General features: G+C 46.0%; 1 protein-coding gene across 9 annotated transcripts in view; it reads left to right on the top strand.

The window, feature by feature from the left end:
* Positions 1-306: 306 nt before the first annotated feature.
* Positions 307-25,075, top strand: part of kif21b (kinesin family member 21B) — a 66,659-nt gene continuing 41,890 nt past the window's right edge. For all 9 annotated transcript variants that reach the window (XR_009931691.1, XR_009931690.1, XM_062474012.1 and 6 more), the window contains exons 1-10: positions 307-674; positions 20,154-20,376; positions 20,564-20,746; positions 21,897-22,046; positions 22,187-22,318; positions 22,524-22,703; positions 22,895-23,010; positions 23,210-23,405; positions 23,685-23,874; positions 24,321-24,384. Coding sequence is in view for 7 of the 9 variants with exons in the window: in XM_062474012.1 (XP_062329996.1) it covers positions 634-674; positions 20,154-20,376; positions 20,564-20,746; positions 21,897-22,046; positions 22,187-22,318; positions 22,524-22,703; positions 22,895-23,010; positions 23,210-23,405; positions 23,685-23,874; positions 24,321-24,384 (1,475 nt within the window). In the remaining 2 variants the exon portion in view is untranslated. The remainder of the gene's footprint in view (positions 675-20,153; positions 20,377-20,563; positions 20,747-21,896; positions 22,047-22,186; positions 22,319-22,523; positions 22,704-22,894; positions 23,011-23,209; positions 23,406-23,684; positions 23,875-24,320; positions 24,385-25,075) is intronic.

Here is a 25,075-nt window from a genome sequence, read left to right as displayed (position 1 = left end):
GTGGCCCTTGAGCCAACCCCCGACAGGAGAATGTTCCCTCGTTTTACTGGCGTTTAACGGCTCTCAGATGTTGCCGCCCGACAGCCTTTCTCGGTTAGTGTTCGTGCCTGCTCACTATGCAAGCCAGTGAATGCACCCCTACTGAACTCTTGGAGCACTCTAATAGGTCTACTGAGGGAATTGGAGGCGGGAGCATTTGATGGGAGTGGTGGAACCGCTGTCAATCTGTTGCGATTACGCCCGCCCGCCCCCCCCGCCCCCTCCTCCTCTCTGCTCTACGAGCACTCAACGTGACAGACGCTCACAGGCAAGCTGTGTTTTGGGTGAGCGTCGAAGCGCGTTTGCATGCACGTATGATGACAGGATGTAGCGGTTGAAATAGTGGAAAAGAAAACCGTATTGTCTAAGATATTGCGATGTGACAAACGGCTACCATAGAAATGACTCTGACAATCGCGAGGGCCGGAGCGGAGCGTACGGACGGCAGGTCATGACGGCAGACCGGATCAACCCGACTGCTCGCTGCAGTTGCGCTTTTGTTTAATGCAACAGTGGATTTTCACGATTTTACCAAACTCCCAGAAATAGTTGCAATACTTTACAACTAACCTGCAAGCCTTTGAAAGCAGCGGCATGGCGAGCCAAAACGATTGCTCTGTGAAGGTTTCTTTAAGGTAAGCTCTTTGACGCGCCTCTGAATGTCTACTGAAAGATTTCTGCCGACCTTTGCGGATCACATTGTGTGTGCTTGTCTGTTGCCCGCTGATCAATACACATTAAAAACATTATTTCCCCACACGTGCGCCCTATTAATGGCATTAGCTGGCTTTGTTGTATCTCCTCGTGTAGTCTTTCGCACTGTGTGAGGATAAGTGCAGGAGATATATTTACCTTTACAACATATGGGTGTTGCCTTACTAACATATATCCTACCTATTGAAGCCATGCCTGAAGCATGCGCGCGTCTGGAGATGACGACAGCCTTATCCTGCAGGAGCCAAGGTGTTACTAAGCTTTTCTTATTTATTTTCTATAATGCGCTTAACAGTTAATATTGACTGATAGGTTTGTCTGTCATTAATCCAGTCTCATCCTAGTCCATGAGAACGGGGCGTTTTTGTGACCGCAATGAAATATCACATTTCCTCCATGTGATGCACGCATCCTCCATGCAAAATACTCCTTCGTTTGGTTTTAACTGAGATTAGATTCTGAAAATGACACAAAGAGGTCCTCTCCTTTTAAAGGAACAATCGTCCTTCATCATCTTTGTTAAGAACATCCAAGACTGTCATATAGCCTAGATTAAAGATTATATCCTATTATAGACTGTCACATAGCCTAGATTATCGATTATATCCTATTAAAGACTGGAATTTTTGACAATTGATCCATATTGGACAATTACTGTTTTGCGTCAAGGCTGAATTAAGTCGAAGTTCTTGTCTTCATGACAGTTCAGTGGACGTAAAGCCTAAATAATGTGAAAAGACATGACTTCAGTAGGTTAACCTAATTGGAACTGTATCTGCAGTCATGTGTATAGTTTCAGCCCCGTGGCGAGGCTGGGGTCTGTCGGCCCATTGTTTAACCGTCTCCCACAACGGGGAGGGGGGGGGGGGGTGAAACACAGCAGACGAACACAGTTTTGAAGTGAGCCGTGGTATTGATGGCCCTATATCCCGGGGCTGTAACACATAAATATAGGTTAGTAGCTCGTTGTCAGTAGTGAGTTCTCTTTGTTCTCGGTGCCGAGTAGAGGAAGTGTATAGATACTTTCTGCTGATGCTTTAACCCTTGTGTTATCTTCGGGTCATTCTGACCCATCAGTCATTGTGACCCACCGTCGTATTGCGACAAATTTACCTCATACAAAAACAAAGTGAAGCATTTTCTTTTAACTGTCGGGCTGTCTCAGACCCCCCACATTGGAATGGTTAAAAGAAAATTATTTTTATTTGTTTTTGTATTGGGTAAAATTGGGTAAACACAACAATGGTTCGTTATGAACCTTTGGGTCATGTGACCCGAAGGCAGCACGAGGGTTAAAAAGACGTGGAAAGATGCTGGTGGCGACCGTTGTTCATGTCGGGAAGTTGGAGTGTTTAAACCGGACAGACTAACTGGATTATTAAGATGGCCTTTCAGTAGACCGGAATTATGTGAGGATGAAGAGAGCTGGCAGATGTCAGCGCGGAGGTCACACTTCTCACACACCTTTCACGCTGTGCCGCCTGACACAGTCTGTCAACACGCAGGAAGAACATATAGGCTACGATGTGCCCAGTTGGGTGTCTGCAGCTGGGTGTCTGTTCAGCCTGCCTGTTCAAAACTGAATGGACAACGTATAAAACCACTTAAGACATACAATTCATTATTAATTTAGTTGGAAGGTTTATTGATCTAGTACATTACTTACTAAATCATCATGTCATTGACAGATAGTCTGCCTGAATAGGCCATTATCTCTCTGTAGCTGATGTGGCCTTGTATTTGCATGCATTGTTCCTCATGACTAGCACTGAAGGCAACACTGGGGACAGGAAATATAGGAACAGGTGAACTTCCTGAGGAATAAAACAGGTTTTCCTCATGACAGTGGTCTTTTTCCTGGCAAAACCACAGATAAGAAAGTGTGACTATCCCTAACCCTGCTCCAGCTTTGCTGCTTTGAGTCTGAGTCAAGGCCATAATCATAATACATATTGGGGGGGACACATCCCCCCCAATATATCCAAATCTGTTCAAAATGTCCCCCCCAATATATTGATATCAAAATATAAATGTGTTATGCTACGACAGGCAACCACGCACGCTGTCCGAAATTATCATAACAAATTTAATTTGTCCCCCCCAATGTTGACTCCATGGCTACGGCCTTGTACTGAGTTCTGCTGAGTTCCACACCTGGGTTTGATTGGTGTGTGTGTGTGTGGAGGGGATTATGGATGAGCCAAACACTCACACACCACTCTGACCTGGAGACCCCAGGCCTGCCTGCCGCACGCACGCACACACACACACACACACACACAGACACACACACACAGACAGAAGCTGTTTGTTTTCTGAATGTCAGATGTGACATTCAGAAAGTGTCAGAATCCTGCTGGCTTCTGCATGGAAGCTGGGGTAAGCTATGAACAGTGGGACTCTTCTCATCCTTGTGATGTCATAACTACACAGACCATCCCCAAGCACTCCTTACAGAAGTGTGGAGGCAACAGCCATGTGTTATAAATGGACACAAAGACAAATCTGTTTACCGCTGTCTTGTGAGCAGAGGTGGGAAGGACGAATGGATGGAGAGAGGGATGGAAGGAGGGAGGAATGGATGGAGATAGGGATGGAGGGAGGGAGGGGGGGGGAGAGACAGAGATTATCATACAGGCAGACATCTTCCTGAGGCGCTCTTTAAACCTATTTACCCATAAGCCCCAGGGAGCCTAGACAATGCAGGTCTCATGGGAGTCATCAGCTCCGTTGATGATGAGATGAAAATAAGTTCAGAAACAAAAATGGAATGATTCTGTTCTGGAGACGTGGACTGTGTGTGTTACAATGTTAACTGGCACATGATGATGAGTTGTGGTGTCTGATGGAAGATAGACTCAACTGTTCTACTGAGTAAACACACACTAGCTGCCCTGCCTGGCTGTCTGCACACAGATACACAATCAACAGTTATATGTCATTATAGCTATAAGCTATATATCAATATGCAAGGTCTATTTTTGACAGCCAATCGACATGACACCTATTACATGCATTTATTGACTGTCTGCACCGGTCCCTGTCACGGACCAAAACACTGATCGTGAAAACAGAGTGTGAGTTAGCAGAATGCAGCGGAGACAGAAGGGGGCCCACACAACTGAAATGTATAAGAGGGCTTTAAACTGGAGTTTTACAAATGGTTTGTTTTTATTGTAGTCGTGTGTCCTGTGTGTAGGCTACCAGTCTCGCCTGCTTCCTGTTGACTGTGTGTGACACAGTCAACAGGTCACAGTACACTCCCTCCTCTCTCCTTCCCTCCTTTCTACACTCCCTCCTCTCTCCTTCCCTCCTTTCTACCCTCCCTCTTCTCCTTCCCTCCTTTCTACCCTCCCTCCTCTCTCCTTCCCTCCTTTCTACCCTCCCTCCTCTCTCCTTCCCTACTTTCTACACTCCCTCCTCTCTCCTTCCCTCCTTTCTACCCTCCCTCCTCTCTCCTTCCCTCCTTTCTACACTCCCTCCTCTCTCCTTCCCTCCTCTCTCCTTCCCTCCTCTCTCCTTCCCTCATCTCTCCTTCCCTCCTCTCTCCTTCCCTTCTCTCTCCTTCCCTCATCTCTCCTTCCCTCCTTTCTACTCTCCCTCCTCTCTCCTTCCCTCTTCTCTCCTTCCCTCCTCTCTACCTTTCTCCTTCCCTCCTCTCTACCTCTCTACCTCCCTTCCTTCCTGCAGAACTAATCACCCATCTAACAAGACTGAAAAAATGAAAGCTGATGATAAGACGTCGTAGCTATCCTATAGCATCCTAACTTGTCATATTTGCCAGCGGTTCCTGTCTCTTCTGAGTGTGAGAGCAGAATGGGATGTCTGAAAGGGGTAATCCACTCCAACTTCAGAGATGCCTACTAGTCATAACTAACCCTAACTTACCCTAACCCTACTAGTCATAACTAACCCTAGCTAACCCTAACCCTACTAGTCTGTTGACTAAGTGAAACGCGGAGCATAGAGACACAGTATAGCAAGTCTCACCACTGTAATCAATACAAGATGCACGCTAAGCACTTCCTGTTTTCTCGGGTCACATTTAGTTTGACCTTTCACCCCATGTGGAGCTAACAGTCACAGGGCTCTTAAGTCTCACCCATTTGCCATGAGCCTCACGCATTTCAGCCATTTCTCACGGTCTCGCGCAACACCTTGTGTTTCTCACACATTTCAACCATTTCTCACGCGGAGAAATAAGGGATAACTTGTCCCGCTATATACAATTCATGGACAAGGCACAGGCATACTGAGATGATAGTTGTTTTGAGTTATACAGAGTAAATAGCCAATCAGAAAACATCACCAGAACTTATCTATCTAGTCTTACATCATCCATTATTAAGAAAAGAAGGATGCAAAGTTGAATGCTCTTAGGACCCCAGCAGAGGTCTTTCATGTGCAGGCTTTAGCCGGCTGAACAGTCTGTTTGAGGTGTCCTCTTTCTTGTAAGTCACTTTGGATAAAAGCGTCTGCTAAATGAATACATGTAATGTTAATGTTTGAGTTTTCCTGTCCATTGTCTGTTTCATAACATGAGGTTGGTCGAACAACCTGAACAGCAGGCTGAGGGAGATGCCTGGTGGCTCACAAACCAACTAATGTCATGAAAGTTGATCAGTGCAGAGTCATTATGGACTTAGCTAGTTAGCTTGCCAAGCCATGCTGATAAAGCTGGGGTTTGAAAACAAGAACAATTACAGCTAGTGCTAAATCTGATGATGAAATGTGGATGTGGCAGAATGACAGGATTGTGGGAATAGGAAATCTGCAGTTTAACGCTGCTTATCCTGAATCTAGCCTGGTCACCACAAGCAGTCTTCTACATTTGACTTAAGTTAGCAGAAGATTTTACCCAAAGCGATGTACAATTCAGGGGGAATCTCTGAACCTGTCACTCCTTGATCTGCTGTTGAATTGTCTTCTAGTGAGCTGATCTAACCTCAGAGAGGGTACAGCAGGAGGTCCCCTCCACCCTCAGCTGCTCTGGGATGTTTCAGCTACATTGTTTACACTGAACCAACTGCTTCTGATTGTTGAAAACTGATCGTCTCTAAAGCTACCGTAACGCCCCTCAGGGGCTTTCTGTGAAGTCTGGTTTTCTTCTGATGAACTCTACCTCCAGGTCATGAGCACTCTCACTAAAAGAGCTGTTACAGTAGGACTTCCTGTAAGACAGCCAGGGCCTCCCTTCCACTTCCTGTCGACTTCCTGTTTCAAGGTGTTGATTGACGAAGAAAGGTAGGAAATGGTGTCTTTTAAAGTATCAACAGAATTCTTGGAGTAGCAGCCTAAAAGATTGCCAGTGCATGTACCTTGGTATTCTGTTAAGTTAAAGTACACACACACACACACACTGCTTCATTTGAATTGTCACAGGATTAAAAGTCGGTTGGTTGGACCATTTGCATGTCAGCGATACCAATGAGAACGTATTCTCCGATCTTTGCAACTCAGTGACGTCATATTGTCTCCCCATCTTGTGTGTTCGAGAAAGTGAACAACAACAACATACATAATAAATATCCTGAATAGTCAGCAGCGTTTAAAGTGCCTGAACAAGTTCTGTTATTGTGTAGACTGTAGCTACTCAAATTACTACAATTCTTTATCTATTTACCACTTTTACCTACTTTGTGTGCTAGTTTTGGCGCCTGCTGTATAGACTGATATGGAGCAGCTATATAGACTGTATTATGTAGACTATATATTACTGTATATAGGTGTGTAGACTGATATGGAGCAGCTATATAGACTGTATTATGTAGACTATATATTACTGTATATAGGTGTGTAGACTGATATGGAGCAGCTATATAGACTGTATTATGTAGACTATATATTACTGTATATAGGTGTGTAGACTGATATGGAGCAGCTATATAGACTGTATTATGTAGACTATATATTACTGTATATAGGTGTGTAGACTGAGGTGTTTCATCAATGTGTTTCTGTTAGCCAGCTCATCACAGAGCTGCAGGGACTTGAGACAATACTGTGTGTGTGTGTGTGTGTGTGTGGGTTGGGAGGTCTGTTTGTGTGTGTCTGGTGTCTGTGTGTTCTCTCTAAGGAGATGGTCTGAACAGGCTGTAGAAGTTCTGCATTGAACACACACACACACACATTCATACACATGGTGGTGTGAAGGGGAGAGGAGTAAAGAGGGGAATTACAGGAGTGAACACGTGTAGACGAGGGAGAGAGAGGGGGAGAGGAAAGAAAGAAAAGCAGAAAGTGTTTCTCTTGTCCATAGTGCCACTGTGTCCAGTAAATATCAGCCCTTAACAGAACCAGGCATTCTAATCAGAGTGTGTATGACATGGACAGAAACAGTGTGTTTGTGTGTGGCACAGCTGCACCCATCCCTTATGTTCACACAGAGACAAGGCAATGTGTGTGTGTGTGTCTAGTCAGTGAAAATGAAGGGCTTCATGGTTGTATTACTCCTCCTATCCAGCCAAGGTCAGTATGAATAGTTGTTGATGAAACCCATTGATTTCTGGGTTATTTACATTTGAGTTCTATTTCTCATTGTAATATTCTGTCTCTCTCTTATTCACACACACACACGTACACAGACACACGGACATAACACACACGTACGCAGGCACACACACACACACAGGACCATGCTGGTCCAAAGAGGCCAGTGTGTTGGCCTCCTCTGGCACACTCTGACGCCTCTCTGGGCCTCTGGCCTAACTTCAGAGGACACACGCACTCACACACACATACTATTTGAAGAGACACACACAATATACATAAAGAGAAACCCATGGATTCATATACACACGCTTGAAACCCCTGAATCTCTTCCACCTCTGTAAACCCCTCCCCCAGCCTTGGGCCAGACACAGAGACCCCTCAGCCCCTCCCTTCTCACCCTCCTCTCTCACCCTACCCTCTCTCTCTCTCTTTCTCTGTCTCTCTCTGTCTGTCTCCTTCTCACCCTTCACTCTCTCTCTGTCTCTCTTTCTCTTTCTCTCTCTCTCTGTCCCCCATGTCTGTGTGTGCTGCTCCACTCTGCAGCTTGGATACGAGTCTCCACAAGGAGGTCTGGCCAGCTGGCTAATAAGCACCTCCAGCGCTTAGTAGCTTAATCGCTAACAGAGTGAGTGACTGAGTGTGTGTGTGAGACAGTGCAGTAAGCTTTCCAAGCACTTGCTTGTGTATTTGTGTGTGTATATGACTGCTGTGTGTGAGTGTAAGTTGTGTGGTCCTATATTGAATTTGGAAAACAGCTGATTTAGCACAAAGTACCAACTGCACAACAATTAGCATCAATAGCCTACTGGATTAGGTCGATGCAGACAGTAGACCACTAATAATACCGTCAGCAAATATCCCTACATAGGATGACTCATGTCCCCATAATAATCCATGAAGTAAAAATGGTATAAAGTGTGTTTGGTGACTCAGCAAATTCCGTGTATTAGCGTTATCTATTATTCCATCCAACCTGTTAAGGTGAGACTGTCGCTTATGAATATGCTTATTTGAACCTCCCACATCAAAGAGAAAAGGGTTGCAGTTTATTGCTGACTTTCAACCATTAGTCTTTTATCTTATAACCCTACATCTACCACTTGGAAAAAGACAACCAGGCACAACAGTATATCCTGCTGTTATGCTAAACTGGGGCAGACACGCCAACAGACAAAGCTATGTCTCATACACCTCCAGACAGGGATGTTGACAAGCTATGCTAACCCTCATGCTCAGTGCTGGCAGACAGAGAGACATGCTAACGCTAACCGTCATGCTCAGTGCTGGCTGGCAGAGAGACATGCTAACGCTAACCCTCATGCTCAGTGCTGGCAGACAGAGAGACATGCTAACGCTAACCCTCATGCTCAGTGCTGGCTGGCAGAGAGACATGCTAACGCTTAACCCTCATGCTCAGTGCTGGCTGGCAGACAGAGACACATGCTAACGCTTAACCCTCATGCTCAGTGCTGGCTGGCAGACAGAGAGACATGCTAACGCTAACCCTCATGCTCAGTGCTGGCTGGCAGACAGAGACACATGCTAACGCTAACCCTCATGCTCAGTGCTGGCTGGCAGAGAGACATGCTAACGCTAACCCTCATGCTCAGTGCTGGCTGGCAGACAGAGACACATGCTAACGCTTAACCCTCATGCTCAGTGCTGGCTGGCAGACAGAGAGACATGCTAACGCTTAACCTTCATGCTCAGTGCTGGCTGGCAGACAGAGAGACATGCTAACGCTAACCTTCATGCTCAGTGCTGGCTGGCAGAGAGACATGCTAATGCTTAACCCTCATGCTCAGTTCTGGCTGGCAGAGAGACATGCTAACGCTAACCCTCATGCTCAGTGCTGGCTGGCAGACAGAGACACATGCTAACGCTTAACCCTCATGCTCAGTGCTGGCTGGCAGACAGAGACACATGTTAACGCTAACCCTCATGCTCAGTGCTGGCTGGCAGAGACACATGCTAACGCTTAACCCTCATGCTCAGTGCTGGCTGGCAGAGAGACATGCTAACGCTAACCCTCATGCTCAGTGCTGGCTGGCAGAGACACATGCTAACGCTTAACCCTCATGCTCAGTGCTGGCTGGCAGACAGAGAGACATGCTAATGTAACATGGCCACACTCCGTCACAAGGTCTACGGGCCGCTGTTCGCCACTCGCTGGGCTCGACTTGCCAAGCGCGACCCAACCAGCTACGCCAACGAAAAGCTAGTTCTTCGTTGACGCGGGTGGCCTGTTATATACTTGAGGAGTGAGTTTCACAGATTCACACCCGTTACACTAACGCTAAGCCTCATGCTCAGTGCTGGCAGGCAGAGAGACATGCTAACGCTACGCAACCCCCTGGGGAGACAAGCAGACAGGCTGTGTCAGCGTTTGTGTTTACTACTGTAGTTTTAAAAAGTAAGCCAGCCGTAAGGGTCTGCTGTGTAGTCGATGAGCTTGACCACGTTAATAAGGGCAATCAAAATGTGTCTGTTATACAGCACACAATCACAGAGTAGGCCGTGGGAATGCAACTCTGCAGATGTTGCTGTAGCACTGAGTGTGTGAGTGTGTCATCCACATGCTTCACAGAGCGCTAGGTCATAAAGCTGTGTGAGAGATTCACGGACTGTCTAGTGTTGGTGGATCTGTGCTTCTGTGTTCCTGGTGGTCATGCTGTAGTGTGTCTGTCTGAACTTGGCTTCGGTGCAGGACATGCAGGGAATCTAAACCCGGCCTCAGGGGCAGTTATCTCACCGTGTGTGTGTGTGTGTGTGTGTGCGTGCGTGCATGTGTGTGAAGAATATGAACTTGGCCACTTGGCTGCCTCTGTCGCAGGACCAGTGTGTTAGATCTCGCTCTGCATGCATCTCCCTCCTTCCCTCCTTCCCTTACAGCTAGGAACAGCTAAGCACACAGAGGAGACTGTGTGTGTGTGTGTGTGTGTGAGAGAGGGGGGATGAGTGGTGTGTGTGTGTGCGAGAGAGCGGGGGGATGAGTGGTGTGTGTGTTTGTGTGTGTGAGATAGGTGGGAGGAATGGTGTGTGTGTGTGTGTGTGTGTGTGAGAGAGAGGGGGGTGAGTGGTGTGTTGGAGGGAGGTGATATCAGGGATGACCCAGAATTGTCTTTGTTGGGGCAGAATGACAAGGGCCTCTGTGACATCAGGGCAGTAAGATGTGTCTGACCCCGAGGGGGGGGGGTCAGACACAGGCTCTTTCAGACCCTGATAGAGGACCATGCCGATGACTAGTTTGAGTTTCTACATTGTTCAGGAAACTATTGATTATGTGTCTTATTGGGTCCAGAGATTAATTTTCCTTCGACAGAATCTAGGCAATTTACATATCAGTGGGTTTTGCTTTGACTTAGACAGCTTAGAGAGACAGAAGAGAGGAGGGAGAGTTACAAAACGCTGAGCAAATTGATTGTAAATCCTTTCCAGCACCCTGTCCTTCCACGAAAGAGGAGAAAAATAGAAACAACCAACGAAATCTCTCTCTATCTCTCTTATTAATTTGATGCCACAGTGCTCCCAAACAGAAACATACTTGAGTTCAGAAAAGTTTTCCAGATAAGCAAGCTGTAGTGATCAATGCCACACCTTTCTCCTAAATATGAAGTTTACTCTTGAAAAAGCGCATCACTTTGTTAATGTAATTGTGTCACAAACAGCAACTACAGAAGGCAACAATTATTTTAAAATAATTCACCATTTGCTTTGTGGTGGGAATGCAATATATCAGTAGTTGTGTTTGTCTGATTGTCATGTAAAGGTCAATCATTCCTTAATGGAGTGGTGCTTCCAGAGCACTCAGGGGCTTGATGGGAAGATGTGTATTACCTCAGACCTGCTGACCTGCAGGTTTCTTTCAGCTCCAGTCATGAGGAGCCCAGATACAGTCTCAGTTGTTTCTACCAGCTTGGAAGCCTTACTAGATGTACAGCTTGGTACATCTAGTAAGATGCCAAGAGGTGGGACATAAAGTCAGTACATGCAAGATATGTTCCACATACGATCACAAAAAATGAACAGAGAGATTTATGTACTTCGGTAAATTAGAAAAAGTATTAAAATGTCTAAAAGTTGGTTTTAAACAGATGAGATGAACAATTAAATTAAATCTGAGTTGTGTCAGAAGGTGACGTTTTTGAATGTGGACTTTTTACAGCTTTTTTTATGTAGCCTCAGAAATCCATCCATCCATCATCTTCCGCTTGTCCGGGGGTCAGGTCGCGGGGGCAGCAACCTAAGGAGGGAGGCCCTGACTTTCCTCTCCCCGGCCACTTCCACCAGCTCTTCCTGGGGGACCCTGAGGTGTTCCCAGGCCAGCCGAGAGACATAGTCCCTCCAGCGTGTCCTTAGCCTCAGAAATTTGTGAAATAAATATTTGAAGTCTAATGTTGCATGCTTCAGCATGCTTCAGCTTACACAGACATTGATAGCCAGCTTGTAAAGAGGTCCCTTGTCCATACTGTGGCCAGTTATAAGCTTCTCCACCCAGTCCTGCATCAGTCTGTGTAGGGCTATCTTGTCCAGGTCAATGTGTAAAACTCTTATTCCGTTTAAAGATACATTATTGAACACAGCTGTTCCTGACACGGAAGTTATCAAAGTGGTAAAACTGGGTCCCTTTGATAACCATAACCCTTTGATAACCTAACCCTAACCCTTTGGCTTCTCTCTCATGCAAATGTGTTTTTACACACACATACCCACACACACACCCACACATATCAACCACACACACACACCCACACATACATACACCCACACATACACAAACACTCTTACATACATGGTGCCCCACCCACCTCACCACTCTGGAGGGTCCTTATTTAACACACTTCCTGAACACGCTGTGTGTACCAGCTGTGCCCTTGCCCCTCCCACACACTCACTCATGTGCCAGGATCAGTATCTGTATCAGTGCAGGGTAACCCTTATGTGCACACACACGCTTTCTGATGGTGACTAAACTCAGATGATGGTAGAGGAGAGACAGAGAGACAGAGAGCATTAATGTCAGATACTCTACTGCCAGGTTATATAATGACTATAATCCCACTTGGACATGTTAGTCTGCCGCAGCAGGATTGTCTCTGTCTCTTTGGCTGTCTCTCTGGCTGTCTCTCTGGCTGTCTCTCTGGCTGTCTCTCTGGCTGTCTCTCTGACTGACCTGTAAGCTCAGTAGAACTGTGGCGCTTCAGGCTGCGAGGAGCCGGGCGGCCAGGCTGCTTCTGAGGGGCTTGCTGTCCTGCATGGGCACCCTGCCCAAACACATGATGATTCACTTACAGACTGGTGCTGTGGCTATCCCTCTGTGCGTGTGTGTGTGTGTGAGATGACAGGAATCATGCCTCTCAACTTCATGGTTATAATGAGACTGTTGACATGAGGGGCTTTTAAGTACCGTCATAAATTAGGCTAGCTGTCAGTGTGGTGTGTGTGTGCAGTGTCTCTTCTCTCTCTGTGTGTGTGTGTGTGTGTGTGTGTGTGTGTGGAGAAAAGAAGCCAAGAAGGCCTTCAACTTAACTTATGTCCAGAAAACGTGCAAATTCCCTGACATGTACACATGCACACATGGTTCTGCTCCCATACCTGGTGTCTGTCAGTTCACACACACCTCTTCCTGGTTTAAATATAGGAACTTACTGTATCAGTCGCTCATCTCTCTCAGGATGATGTCATATCCTGCCTGTCTGCTGAGTTTCCACAGCTCAGCACAGCTCTGCCTGTTAGCACTGTCCAATCAGAATGGCCGACAGACAGACAGGTGGCCCTGGCGTGGTTGTCCTCTGGTCAACACTAGGGATGCAACGATTATAGATTTTGATGGAATGATTATAGTCTGAGGAATAACCATGGTTTCACAATTATTATACATTAATTTATTTTACAACATTAGGGATGTATAAATGAACATTCTTAAATTAGAAGTTTTATTTTACAACATTTCTTTGATGGCTTTTGTCTTTAACAGTTGCTGTCTTTCCAAACAGAAATCATAGTTACCAAATAATACAGTACCAAATAAATAAAACAATGATCGTAATTTATGAAACGACTTTTCTAGGTGGGCTTCTTAGGAGTAAAACGTGTAAAAAGTGCATAACTGAGATGAGTAGCCTAAAATAATAACTAGGATACTTATAGTACAGTGCAATATAGTTTATTTGTGCCTGCAACAAAACGTAGGGTTGTGGGTTAAAAACGACATACACAATAATATTATTAATAACAATAAACAAAAATATCAACGACCGTCCAAACACGAGAATGCTCCTGAAGAACCAGGCATTTTTTAGTTCTAATTGGGTGTGCCTGCCTTCGGCGAGCACAACCATTGTTCTGTCTCATATTATTATTTATTTTGCCACCCCTAAGGATCCGTCAATATTTGGACTACATAGACAACGCTGGTGTCAAAATGTTCATCTTGGTAGTGATTGCGTTGCTTGTATTTTGATTTACGTTTCATTGCACGGTTTAGGAGCTGTGGTACCATGAGAGGCCACTAAGCGGTGTGTCACCACAGGACAGAGCAGGCAAAAGTGCTTTTAAACAAAGAATTCGCTTTATTGAATAACAACAACAAAAATTCAGGAAGCAAACATAAAAGGTCTTTAAAGGCAAAAACATAGGCTTCATAAACTTGCTCCTAACTTGAACCCTACTACCGTAGGTGCAAAATTTAAGTTCCGTCGACGCCGAACTAAGCTTGTTCCATGTACCAGGCCGCCTGTCTCGTGTGTGGGTCCACTCCTTTCCTCTCTCACCCTCCCACACCTGAGCTGACACATCCTCTCATGATGCCACAGAGCTTACAAAGTTTTTGTGGTAAAAAGTGCCTTGTGTGCACCAAGGGACCTCAGTGCTAGCCTAACGTCACAACGTCAGCACACCTTAGCAACGATGCATAGATACGATGTGCATAAATACGACATGCTAGTAAGACTGTTGCTCAGCAAGTATCCTGGTGTACTAGCAGCATCATACATTTAAGCAATTCAAGACTTGCATGTACAGTAAGTGATGTCACATTAATTAATGTATTCAAACTCAAGCTTGTGTGGTGCGTCGCTGTCTTCAATGCCACAGCCTAAACTTTATGTCAATCTGTTTCTGTAAACGGCTAACATGTCCTGCGCAAGCACTAGTTAGCTTGCCATAGGCATTTCTCATATGTACAGATGAGGGTAAATTGTGTCTCGTTTTCGCTCATTTTATCCCTTCGACCTCATCTGTTTTCATTTAGTGGAAACGTAGGCCTATATCTACGAATGTGTGGACTCAAACATACATAACCCATCTGCAACCAACGCAAGCACACCCCAGAAATTGTAACCTCTCTAGTTCACTCATGCATCATGCATCATGCATCACTTCCGCATATTGCACAAGCCAGGTCAACAACTTCTGGTAGCTCGCAATTACGTTAGTTCTCTCACACAAAATGCAGTTTCTTACAATGAGTTTAGCTGATCATCCCAAAATGACAATTAACGATGTACATAGGATTCTATGTTACTGACCTTCAAACAAGAGGGAAAAGGGGTTAAAATTGTGGTATTGTTCGAGCTACATTGACAATTACGAAGGTAAGGTTTATCTAACTCACGCAGTAAAAGTAGCTAGGTATCACTAGCTAAATAGCCAACGGATTTGAGCAGTAACATTGGCTAGGCTAGCTAGTTAACCATTTTTGGCTACATTATAATGTACTCAATTATCTATAGTAATAAGAAGAGTTCAGGCTGTTCTTCTTTACATGAAGACAAGGGAGAGGATAGTTCTGAGCCTGCATCGTGTCACATGAGGTTCATGTCTGAACCTGCACAGCAGGACACTGACTAGATAACACATGGTGCTGCCTTCCACTACCCTAACCCTAACCCTAACAGCAGGACACTGACTAGATAACACATGGTGCTGCCTTCCACTACCCTAACCCTAACAGCAGGACACTGACTAGATAACACATGGTGCTGCCTTCCACTACCCTAACCCTAACAGCAGGACACTGACTAGATAACACATGGTGCTGCCTTCCACTACCCTAACCCTAACCCTAACAGCAGGACACTGACTAGATAACACATGGTGCTGCCTTCCACTACCCTAACCCTAACAGCAGGACACTGACTAGATAACACATGGTGCTGCCTTCCACTACAGCAGGGGGAAGAGGGGAAAACAAGGAAAACAGAGTCCAGTCTCCTACTGTTATCTCCCAGAAGCGGAAATGGATGAGGCCCTGTTCCTCTCCTCCACCCCTCTGACCTACTGATCTGTTTTTATTGGCACTGAGAGATGGGAAGAGGGGAGAGAACTAGTGAGGTGGCTAGAGGAAAATGTAGAGGTTTCTCCCTCTCTTTCTCGCCCTGTCATTCATTTACATTTACATTTAGTCATTTAGCAGACGCTCTTATCCAGAGCGACTTACAGTAAGTACAGGGACATTCCCCCCGAGGCAAGTAGGGTGAAGTGCCTTGCCCAAGGACACAACGTCATTTGGCATGGCTGGGAATCAAACTGGCAACCTTCAGATTACTAGCCAGACTCCCTCACCGCTCAGCCATCTGATTCCCTTGTCATAGATCTCTCATGTTTTTTCCCTCCCTCTGTCTCTCTCTCTCTGTCTCTCTCTCTGTCTCTCTCTCTCTCCCTCTCTGTCTCCCTCTCTGTCTCCTTCTCTGTCTCTGTCTCTCTCTCTGTCTCCTTCTCTGTCTCTGTCTCTCTCTCTCTCTCTCTCTCTCTCTCTCTCTCTCTCTCTCTCTCTCTCTCTCTCTCTCTCTCTCCCGTCTCTCTCCCTCCCTCTCTCTGTCTCTTTATTGTTTCTCTCCTTCGCTCCCTGTCTCTCTCCTTCTCTCTCATTCAGTCATTTGTTTCTTCATTAGTCCTATACTGAGATGATTCCCAGTTGGTGACACAAGAACTGCAGAAAATGAATCTCCTGTTTTTCAGTTTCCTACGGCTGTGTGTTGGTCCCAGTCCGGTCCCTCTTGGTTCTGATTTATGTCCCTGTGCTTTGTCTTAACAGACACCATGCAGGCACATGTCTGCATTCATACTGTGGTTATGAGTTTTTGTGGGGCATTTTTGTGGGGTCCATCTGTGTGTGTGTGTGTGTGTGAGTGAGGATGAGTCTGTGTTTTCAACAGATGACTGTGTGTGTGTTTTCAAGTGCATGCTGCAGTGTGTGTACAGTAGTGCTGCAGTTAGAGGACTTTGTCAACCAGTCCTTCCTCTGATGTCTCAGCAGCAGCTCTACGTCTGACACCAACACACTTCTCCCAGGACACCAAATGGCTGCCATTTTCACCCATACCCTCTTTTGTTCAGTTTCATGGGATATGATTTGCATTAAGGGACAGAAGACACAAAATGGCGTCTTTGAGACACATGGCCAGTGGTGAACATGTCTGTAGTTAGGAGGCGTCAGATGAGAGTGGTTCATTGGGGCGTTTGCATTTCAAGTGAAGTGCTTACAGGCCTGGCCCTGAAATACAGTCATGGACACATTTAACACACGCAGTAAATTAAATGACTAGCTGATGGTAAATCTGGCACTTAGTAATCAGTAGTAGGGGAGGTCAGATGGCTGAGCGGTTAGGGAATCGGTGTATTAATCAGAAGGTTGGCAGTTCGATTCCCAGCAGTGCAAAATTACGTTGTGTCCTTGGGCAAGGCACCCTCACCCTACTTGACTTGGGGAGAATGTCCCTGTACTTACTGTAAGTCGCTCTGGATAAGAGCGTGTGCTAAAAGACTAAATGTAAATGTAGTATGCTGGGTATAGTGTCAAACATGGAAGACAGATGACATTTTTTTGTATTTCCAATAATTCAACCTGGACCAATCAGTGGGCACCTAGATGCATCCCCTAAATTGTAGTTTTCATACTCAGCTTTCATCTGTCCATCTCATCATGAATTGGGAGTTGTAGTACCTGGGAGTTGTAGTACCTGGGAGTTGTAGTACCTGGGAGTTGGAGTTGTAGTACCTGGGAGTTGTAGTACCTGGGAGTTGGAGTTGTAGTACCTGGGAGTTGTAGTACCTGGGAGTTGTAGTACCTGGGAGTTGGAGTTGTAGTACCTGGGAGTTGTAGTACCTGGGAGTTGTAGTACCTGGGAGTTGGAGTTGTAGTACCTGGGAGTTGTAGTACCTGGGAGTTGGAGTACCTGGGAGTTGTAGTACCTGGGAGTTGGAGTTGTAGTACCTGGGAGTTGTAGTACCTGGGAGTTGGAGTTGTAGTACCTGGGAGTTGTAGTACCTGGGAGTTGTAGTACCTGGGAGTTGTAGTACCTGGGAGTTGTAGTACCTGGGAGTTGGAGTTGTAGTACCTGGGAGTTGGAGTTGTAGTACCTGGGAGTTGTAGTACCTGGGAGTTGGAGTTGTAGTACCTGGGAGTTGTAGTACCTGGGAGTTGGAGTTGTAGTACCTGGGAGTTATAGTACCTGGGAGTTATAGTACCTGGGAGTTATAGTACCTGGGAGTTATAGTACCTGGGAGTTATAGTACCTGGGAGTTGTAGTACCTGGAAGTTGTAGTACCTGGGAGTTATAGTACCTGGGAGTTGTAGTACCTGGAAGTTGTAGTACCTGGGAGTTATAGTACCTGGGAGTTATAGTACCTGGGAGTTATAGTACCTGGGAGTTATAGTACCTGGGAGTTATAGTACCTGGGAGTTATAGTACCTGGGAGTTATAGTACCTGGGAGTTATAGTACCTGGGAGTTGTAGCACCTGGGAGTTATAGTACCTGGGAGTTATAGTACCTGGGAGTTATAGTACCTGGGAGTTATAGTACCTGGGAGTTATAGTACCTGGGAGTTGTAGTACCTGGCAGTTGTAGTACCTGGGAGTTGTAGTACCTGGGAGTTGTAGTACCTGGGAGTTGTAGTACCTGGGAGTTGTAGTACCTGGGAGTTGTAGTACCTGGGAGTTGTAGTACCTGGGAGTTGTAGTACCTTGGAGTTGTAGTACCTGGGAGTTGTAGTACCTACCTCCCTCCGTCGTTCACCAGCTCAACCTTTACTGTTTGGAAGCTCTGCTGGGCCTGAGGCTGGGGCTGATATGTAAATCTACCCTCACTGTTGTGATGCCTCTGCAACATCAAAGCTAGGGTAGAACAGTAGAACACTGGGTGTGTCTTAGTGTGTGTTGCGTCTTGATGAGTTGGAGTGTGCGTCTTTGTGTTTTGGCGTGGTGAAGTGGTTATCCCCCCAGTAGAACTGAGCACTTTTACTTTTAGTGTGAGCAGATAGAGAGATAGAGGGCCCGATCTTGCACCCAGCGCAATTGACTTTGTCAACGACGCAAGTATCATTCCTAGTTTGCACTCGACGCAAAGCGGACTTTTCCTCCACAGACGCACGTCGAAATGACCTTGCGCTCCCATGGGCGGTTCAGCGAAAAAGGAATCGTGTTCCGGCGCAAAAGTTCCCTGGTGCTATTTTGCAGTTTCCGAAAAACAATTCCGCCACTGACCTGGAAAAACGTGGTCTAAAGTCAATGGCGCATTATTCAGATGCTATTTTAAGGGCGCAAGCTTGGTCCGTGCACACTGCTGGCGAGGCCAGGGTCTTCTTTCTGCGAAGCTACGTTACATTGTTTTGATTTATGGCGTGTTACATTTCTTCAATGATTATAAAAAGATTTTCATGAGAAATCTCTATGTATGTGAACATGATTTGTAACAATTGTGGCAATTTTCTCCCACGCCTGTTTAACCGAAGCTAATTTGGGTGGGTTTCTTCCCCCATCTCCATCAGAATTCGGTTTATTCGCCATGTAGCCTATGTTACACAAACACGGAATTTACTGTGGCAGGAAGGTGCAAACAATAAACATATACAGGTCTTAAATTAAGTAAAAAAGTACAATAGTTAAACTAATTACAAGAACTAAACAATTTGGAAATAAAATATAGGGTAGGCTATATAAAAATAAGAATAAGAATTTGAATGAGCAGCATGAGCGGGCAATTTAGTGCAATGAGAAAACTGCTCTGCCTTTCCCATACAATGTCACTTATCTATCTGTTACGGCCCTGACGAGAACGTTGGTCTCCTTGGTTGTGAACCGCTCTTGGCGTGCGCCTGGCAAATCCGCCGTTATAATAGCAATCCGCCATGGAACAAGCGCTGCTCTTAAAGGGAATGTGAGATGACGCTCTGATTGGTTTATTGCACGTTACGCCCAAACCACACCCATTAGTAATGTAGCTACTTCGGACCTACCCATTTTAGATTTGCGCCAGACGCAAAGTCATTTATCCCGCCGGCAAAATAACAACCGAGCCGCAGTCCCGCCCTCAAAGTTACTTGCGCTTTGCGGTTTGATACTTGCGTTTCAGATCGTCAAAATAGGGGGGAGAGTGATTAACACAACAGGGAGACGCACCACGCTCTCGCTCTCGATCACTAACTCAGTCTCGCTCTCCCTCTTTTGAGACACACAGGAAGGAGAGAGATGGGCGGAGAGGAAGAGAGAGAGATGGATATAGAGATAAATGTTCACGAGGGAAAAGGGAATGATACATGGGTGGTGTGAGGAGAGAGCCGCTAGATAAACACAGGGCCAGGCGAGAGGAGAGCAGAGATATGGGGGATTCTGTTTTAATTCTCTCTCTCCCACATCCCCTATTCTCCCCCTCTATTTCTTTCTTTTATTGAAAAAAAGAATTCTTCCGTTATTTACTGTAGTTACATGCTTCCAGATAGAGCCCGAATACTCTGTCTGTAAGAAATTTTAAGTGTAAGACGGGTGAGTCATGGACTTTGGTGTGTGTGTGTGTGTGTGTGTTTGTGGTAAATTCCTTCAGTAATCCTTAAATTAGGAGCAGCTCTCATTCTCAAAATTCGCACAAATATTTTACACTCAAGATCACCGTTCCAACCTCTCCTGTAGGATTCGTCCCCAGATGGCGAAGGAACAGATGGAGGGCTGCCAGGTGTGCACGCTGGTGACCCCAGGAGAGCCCCAGGTGCTGCTGGGGAAGGACAAGGCCTTCACCTATGACTACGTGTTTGACAGGGAGTCGTCGCAAGACTCCGTCTACCAGGCCTGCGTCCACAAGCTAATAGAGGGATGCTTCCAGGGGTACAACGCAACCGTCCTTGCCTACGGACAGGTAAGGCCACACACACATGTTTACACTTAGTCTCACACACACCACACACACACTTATTCACACACACTTTCGCATAGTCACACACAATAGTTTACATTTGTACTTTCATACAGAAGCACACATGCTGACATAAACATAAAAAGTATGTTTTTTACATGATCCAGTAACTTTGTGTGTGTGCGTGCAGACGGGCTCAGGAAAGACCTACACCATGGGGACGGGCTTCGAGGTCGGTGTGTGTGAGGAGGAGCAGGGTATCATCTCACGGGCAGTAAAGCAGCTGTTCCAGGGCATCGAGCAGCGCTGTGCCCACGCCCACGAGACTCACACTCCCCCGCCACAGTTTAAAGTCAGTGCCCAGTTCCTAGAGGTGAGCACACCCTTTCAGGTGACCAAGATCCTCAAATTCTAAGATGGTTTGTCTGAGAGTGAGTGTGTATAAGTGTGTGCCATAGATGGCAAAAGAACACACATCCTTCACTCAAGTAGAAGTACAGATACTGATGTTTAAAAAGACTGGTAAAAGTTGAAGTACTGACACTTTCACTCAAGTTAAGGTAAAGAAGTGTGGGCTCTGACACATACTTAAGTAAAAAGTATCCATTACTACTACCTGTTTTAGTGTCACGCAAGTAATTGGACCTCACATCATATTAATACATTAGCACAAAAATAAACGATAGACATGCAACGCATTCGCCAGGAATTCTTTTTGATCCAGACAATTTCAAACATCTCTGTCATATATGGCCATGGGTGATCAGGAATGTCACTATTCTCAGTCATGTCGACATCGCTAACTTCCTCTGTCTCAACCATAGCGTACCTTTAAAAAAACAGAGAAACAGAAAAGCCTAAAACCTTTTTCAAAAACCTTTTTCAAAAGATTTTCCCAACCTTTTGAAACTTTTCAAACCTTTAAAAAAAAAAAAAAAACGTTTTTTTTATTTTTATAGAAATGATTCTTCTTGTTGCTTTCTGCCTTGCTCTATAGTAGCTTCGTAGATTTGTTTGTTTGTTGTGCGTCATGTCGCGGCGCCTCTCCCCCTCCCTCTCCGTGTCTTTGCATCGCCAGGAAAGGTAAAAGGGCACCCAATGACAATAAATAATATCGATCCTGCCACCAAATACAGATTTAAACTAAAGTAACAAGCCTGGCTGAAAGTGTAAGAAGTAGAAAGTACAGATATTTGTGTAAAACATTTAAGGACTGAAAGTAAAAGGTTGTCCGAAATATAAATAGTGAATTAAAGTACTGATACCAGAAAAAAGTATGGAAGTACTTCCCATCTCTGGTGTGTGCACATGTTCTGCTATAGTGTGCATAGTCTGCTATAAAGTGCACATGTTCTGCTATAGTGTGCATAGTCTGCTATAAAGTGCACATGTTCTGCTATAGTGTGCATAGTCTGCTATAAAGTGCACATGTTCTGCTATAGTGTGCATAGTCTGCTATAAAGTGCACATGTTCTGCTATAGTGTGCATGGTCTGCTATAGAGTGTCTGTGTGTGTGCTGCAGCTGTACAATGAGGAGATCCTGGACCTGTTTGATGGAGCTCGGGAGCCTGACTGTCGCAGCAGGAAGTCCAGCATCAAGATCCACGAGGACGCCAGTGGCAGCATCTACACCACCGGAGTCACCTCCAGACTCGTCTGCTCCGAGGACGAGGTGTGTGTGTGTGTCTCACCTCCAGGACGAGGTGTGTGTGTGTGTGCCACAGCTGTATTAACATGTATTTGTGTGTTTATGGTGTGTATGTATGTGTGTGTGTGTACGTGTTTGTGTGTGTACGTGTGTGTGTGCCCCAGATGCTGCAGTGTCTGAAGCTCGGTGCTCTGTCCAGGACCACGGCCAGCACCCAAATGAACGCCCAGAGCTCGCGCTCCCATGCCATCTTCACCATCCACCTCTGTCAGATGAGGGTCTGCCAGACAGCACTGGTTAGGGAGGGACAGAGGGAGGAGGGAGGGAGGGAGGGAGGGAGGGAGGGAAGAATGTCATGATTTAGATAAAGAGGCAGAGATGATGGAAATATAGAAATCTTAATGTCTGTTGAGCCTAATCATCTGTCCACCCGCCCACCCCACCCCACCCCACCCCACCCCCCTCCCTCTCCCCCCTCCCCTCCCCCCATGCCCTCTCCAGGAGGGTGGTGGAGAGAGCAGGGAGGTGAGCACTGGAGATTCCTCCTCCCTGGCCCAGCCTGAGTATGAGACACTGATGGCGAAGTTCCACTTTGTGGACCTGGCAGGTTCTGAGAGGCTGAAGAGGACCGGGGCCACTGGGGAGAGAGCCAGGGAGGGCATCTCCATCAACTGTGGTCTGGTGAGGACTGGGGGACTGTGTGTGTGTGTGTGTATGATCAATTGTAGGAAAAACTTTTATATTTCATGTTTGTGCAAAGAGAATGGTTATGATAAGAATGTTGGTTGTGTTTGTTGAATGATTCTGGGGTAATGACTGTGATGATGATGGTGATAACTGTGTGCGCGTGCGTGCGTTTGTGTGGTCTGCAGCTGGCTCTGGGGAATGTGATCAGTGCTCTTGGAGACCAGACCAAGAGAGGGGGACATGTTCCCTACAGAGACTCCAAACTCACACGACTGCTGCAGGACTCTCTAGGAGGCAACAGGTAACATACACACACACTCTAACATCTTCTAATAGGCAACTCTTTCACTACAATGTATGTGATATAACACACATACACCCTACCCTACATCAACTGAATCTAACCCTGTCTCCTTCCTTCATCCCCCTCACCTACACACACACACACCCCCCACACACACACACACTCACCCCCCCCACACACACACACACTCACACAGCCAGACGCTGATGATAGCTTGTGTGAGCCCGTCAGACCGGGACTTCATGGAGACCCTGAACACACTGAAGTACGCAAACCGGGCCAGGAACATCAAGAACCGGGTGGTGGTGAACCAGGACAAGACCAGCCAGCAGATAAGCTCCCTGCGGGCGGAGATAGCATGCCTGCAGATGGAGCTGATGGAGTACAAGGCGGTGAGGGTGGGGGGGGGGGGGGTGGGGGGATGAATTTCTGATTTAATTTCTATGGACCAGCTGGTTTCATGATCCCTGTTAGAAACAGAATTAATCTTGTATGAATATTGTTACTGGGTACTATTATGACAATCTTTTCAACTTCATATTCTGCTCATGAAAATTCACATTCTGGCCCATCAGTCACTTGAAAATATCTTCTCTGAAGCGTTGGATGAGCTGACTTGTGGCTTGCTGTCCTGTCATTGGCTGACCCTCTCCTTGGCTTCCTGTCCCCAGGGGAAGCGCACGGCGGGCGATGATGGTGAGGACGGTCTGAGCGACCTGTTCCAGGAGAACACCTTGCTGCAGCGCGACTGCAACACACTGCGCATGCGCGTCAAGGCCATGCAGGAAACCATCGACCACCTCAACACACGCGTCACACAGCTCCTGACTAACGAAGTGGGAGCCCTGCTCACCAAGTCAGGTGAGAGGAGGGAGACTTCACCCTTTCATTGGGACTGGATGAATCAAAAGTACCTTAATTACGTTACCTATTAACCTATCTCTGAAACTAGACACATAAATAACCAACACTGGAAAACACAAGAAACAAGCTTTAAGTGCACTGAGCTGCTGGTTCTTCAAGTTTAGTTTCAAAGTACATGGGAGTCAGGCGGCTGAGCGGTTAGGGAATTGGGCTAGTAATCAGAAGGTTGCTGGTTCGATTCCTGGTCGTGCAAAATTGACGTTGTGTCCTTGGGCAGGGCACCCTACTTGCCTTGGGGGGAATGTCCCTGTACTTACTGTAAGTCGCTCTGGATAAGAGCGTCTGCTAAATGAATACATGTAAATGTAAAGTAGAACGAAGTGGTCTTGTGGGGCAGCTATGTGCCTCTGAATGACTGAATTTCTCTGACCTTTGACCTGCAGGTGAGGGTAACGAGGAGATTGGGGCGCTAGTTCAAAACTACATCCGAGAGATCGAGGAGCTTCGGTAAGAGTTTCTGGAGTGAATAGTTACTGGAGTTACTGGAGTGAATAGTTTCTGGAGTGAATAGTTACTGGAGTTACTGGAGTGAATAGTTTCTGGAGTGAATAGTTACTGGAGTTACTGGAGTGAATAGTTACTGGAGTTACTGGAGTGAATAGTTACTGGAGTGAATAGTTACTGGAGTGAATAGTTACTGGAGTTACTGGAGTGAATAGTTACTGGAGTTACTGGAGTGAATAGTTACTGGAGTGAATAGTTACTGGAGTTACTGGAGTGAATAGTTACTGGAGTTACTGGAGTGAATAGTTTCTGGAGTGAATAGTTACTGGAGTTACTGGAGTGAATAGTTACTGGAGTTACTGGAGTGAATAGTTACTGGAGTTACTGGAGTGAATAGTTACTGGAGTTACTGGAGTGAATAGTTACTGGAGTTACTGGAGTGAATAGTTACTGGAGTTACTGGAGTGAATAGTTACTGGAGTTACTGGAGTGAATAGTTACTGGAGTGAATAGTTACTGGAGTTACTGGAGTGAATAGTTACTGGAGTGAATAGTTTCTGGAGTGAATAGTTACTGGAGTGAATAGTTTCTGGAGTGAATAGTTACTGGAGTTACTGGAGTGAATAGTTACTGGAGTTACTGGAGTGAATAGTTACTGGAGTGAATAGTTACTGGAGTTACTGGAGTGAATAGT

Source organism: Osmerus eperlanus, chromosome 1 (genome assembly GCF_963692335.1).
Source record: "Osmerus eperlanus chromosome 1, fOsmEpe2.1, whole genome shotgun sequence".
NCBI classification, from domain to species: domain Eukaryota; kingdom Metazoa; phylum Chordata; class Actinopteri; order Osmeriformes; family Osmeridae; genus Osmerus; species Osmerus eperlanus.
Note: the sequence above shows the minus strand (reverse complement) of the source record. Positions and strands in the feature narration are given on the sequence as shown.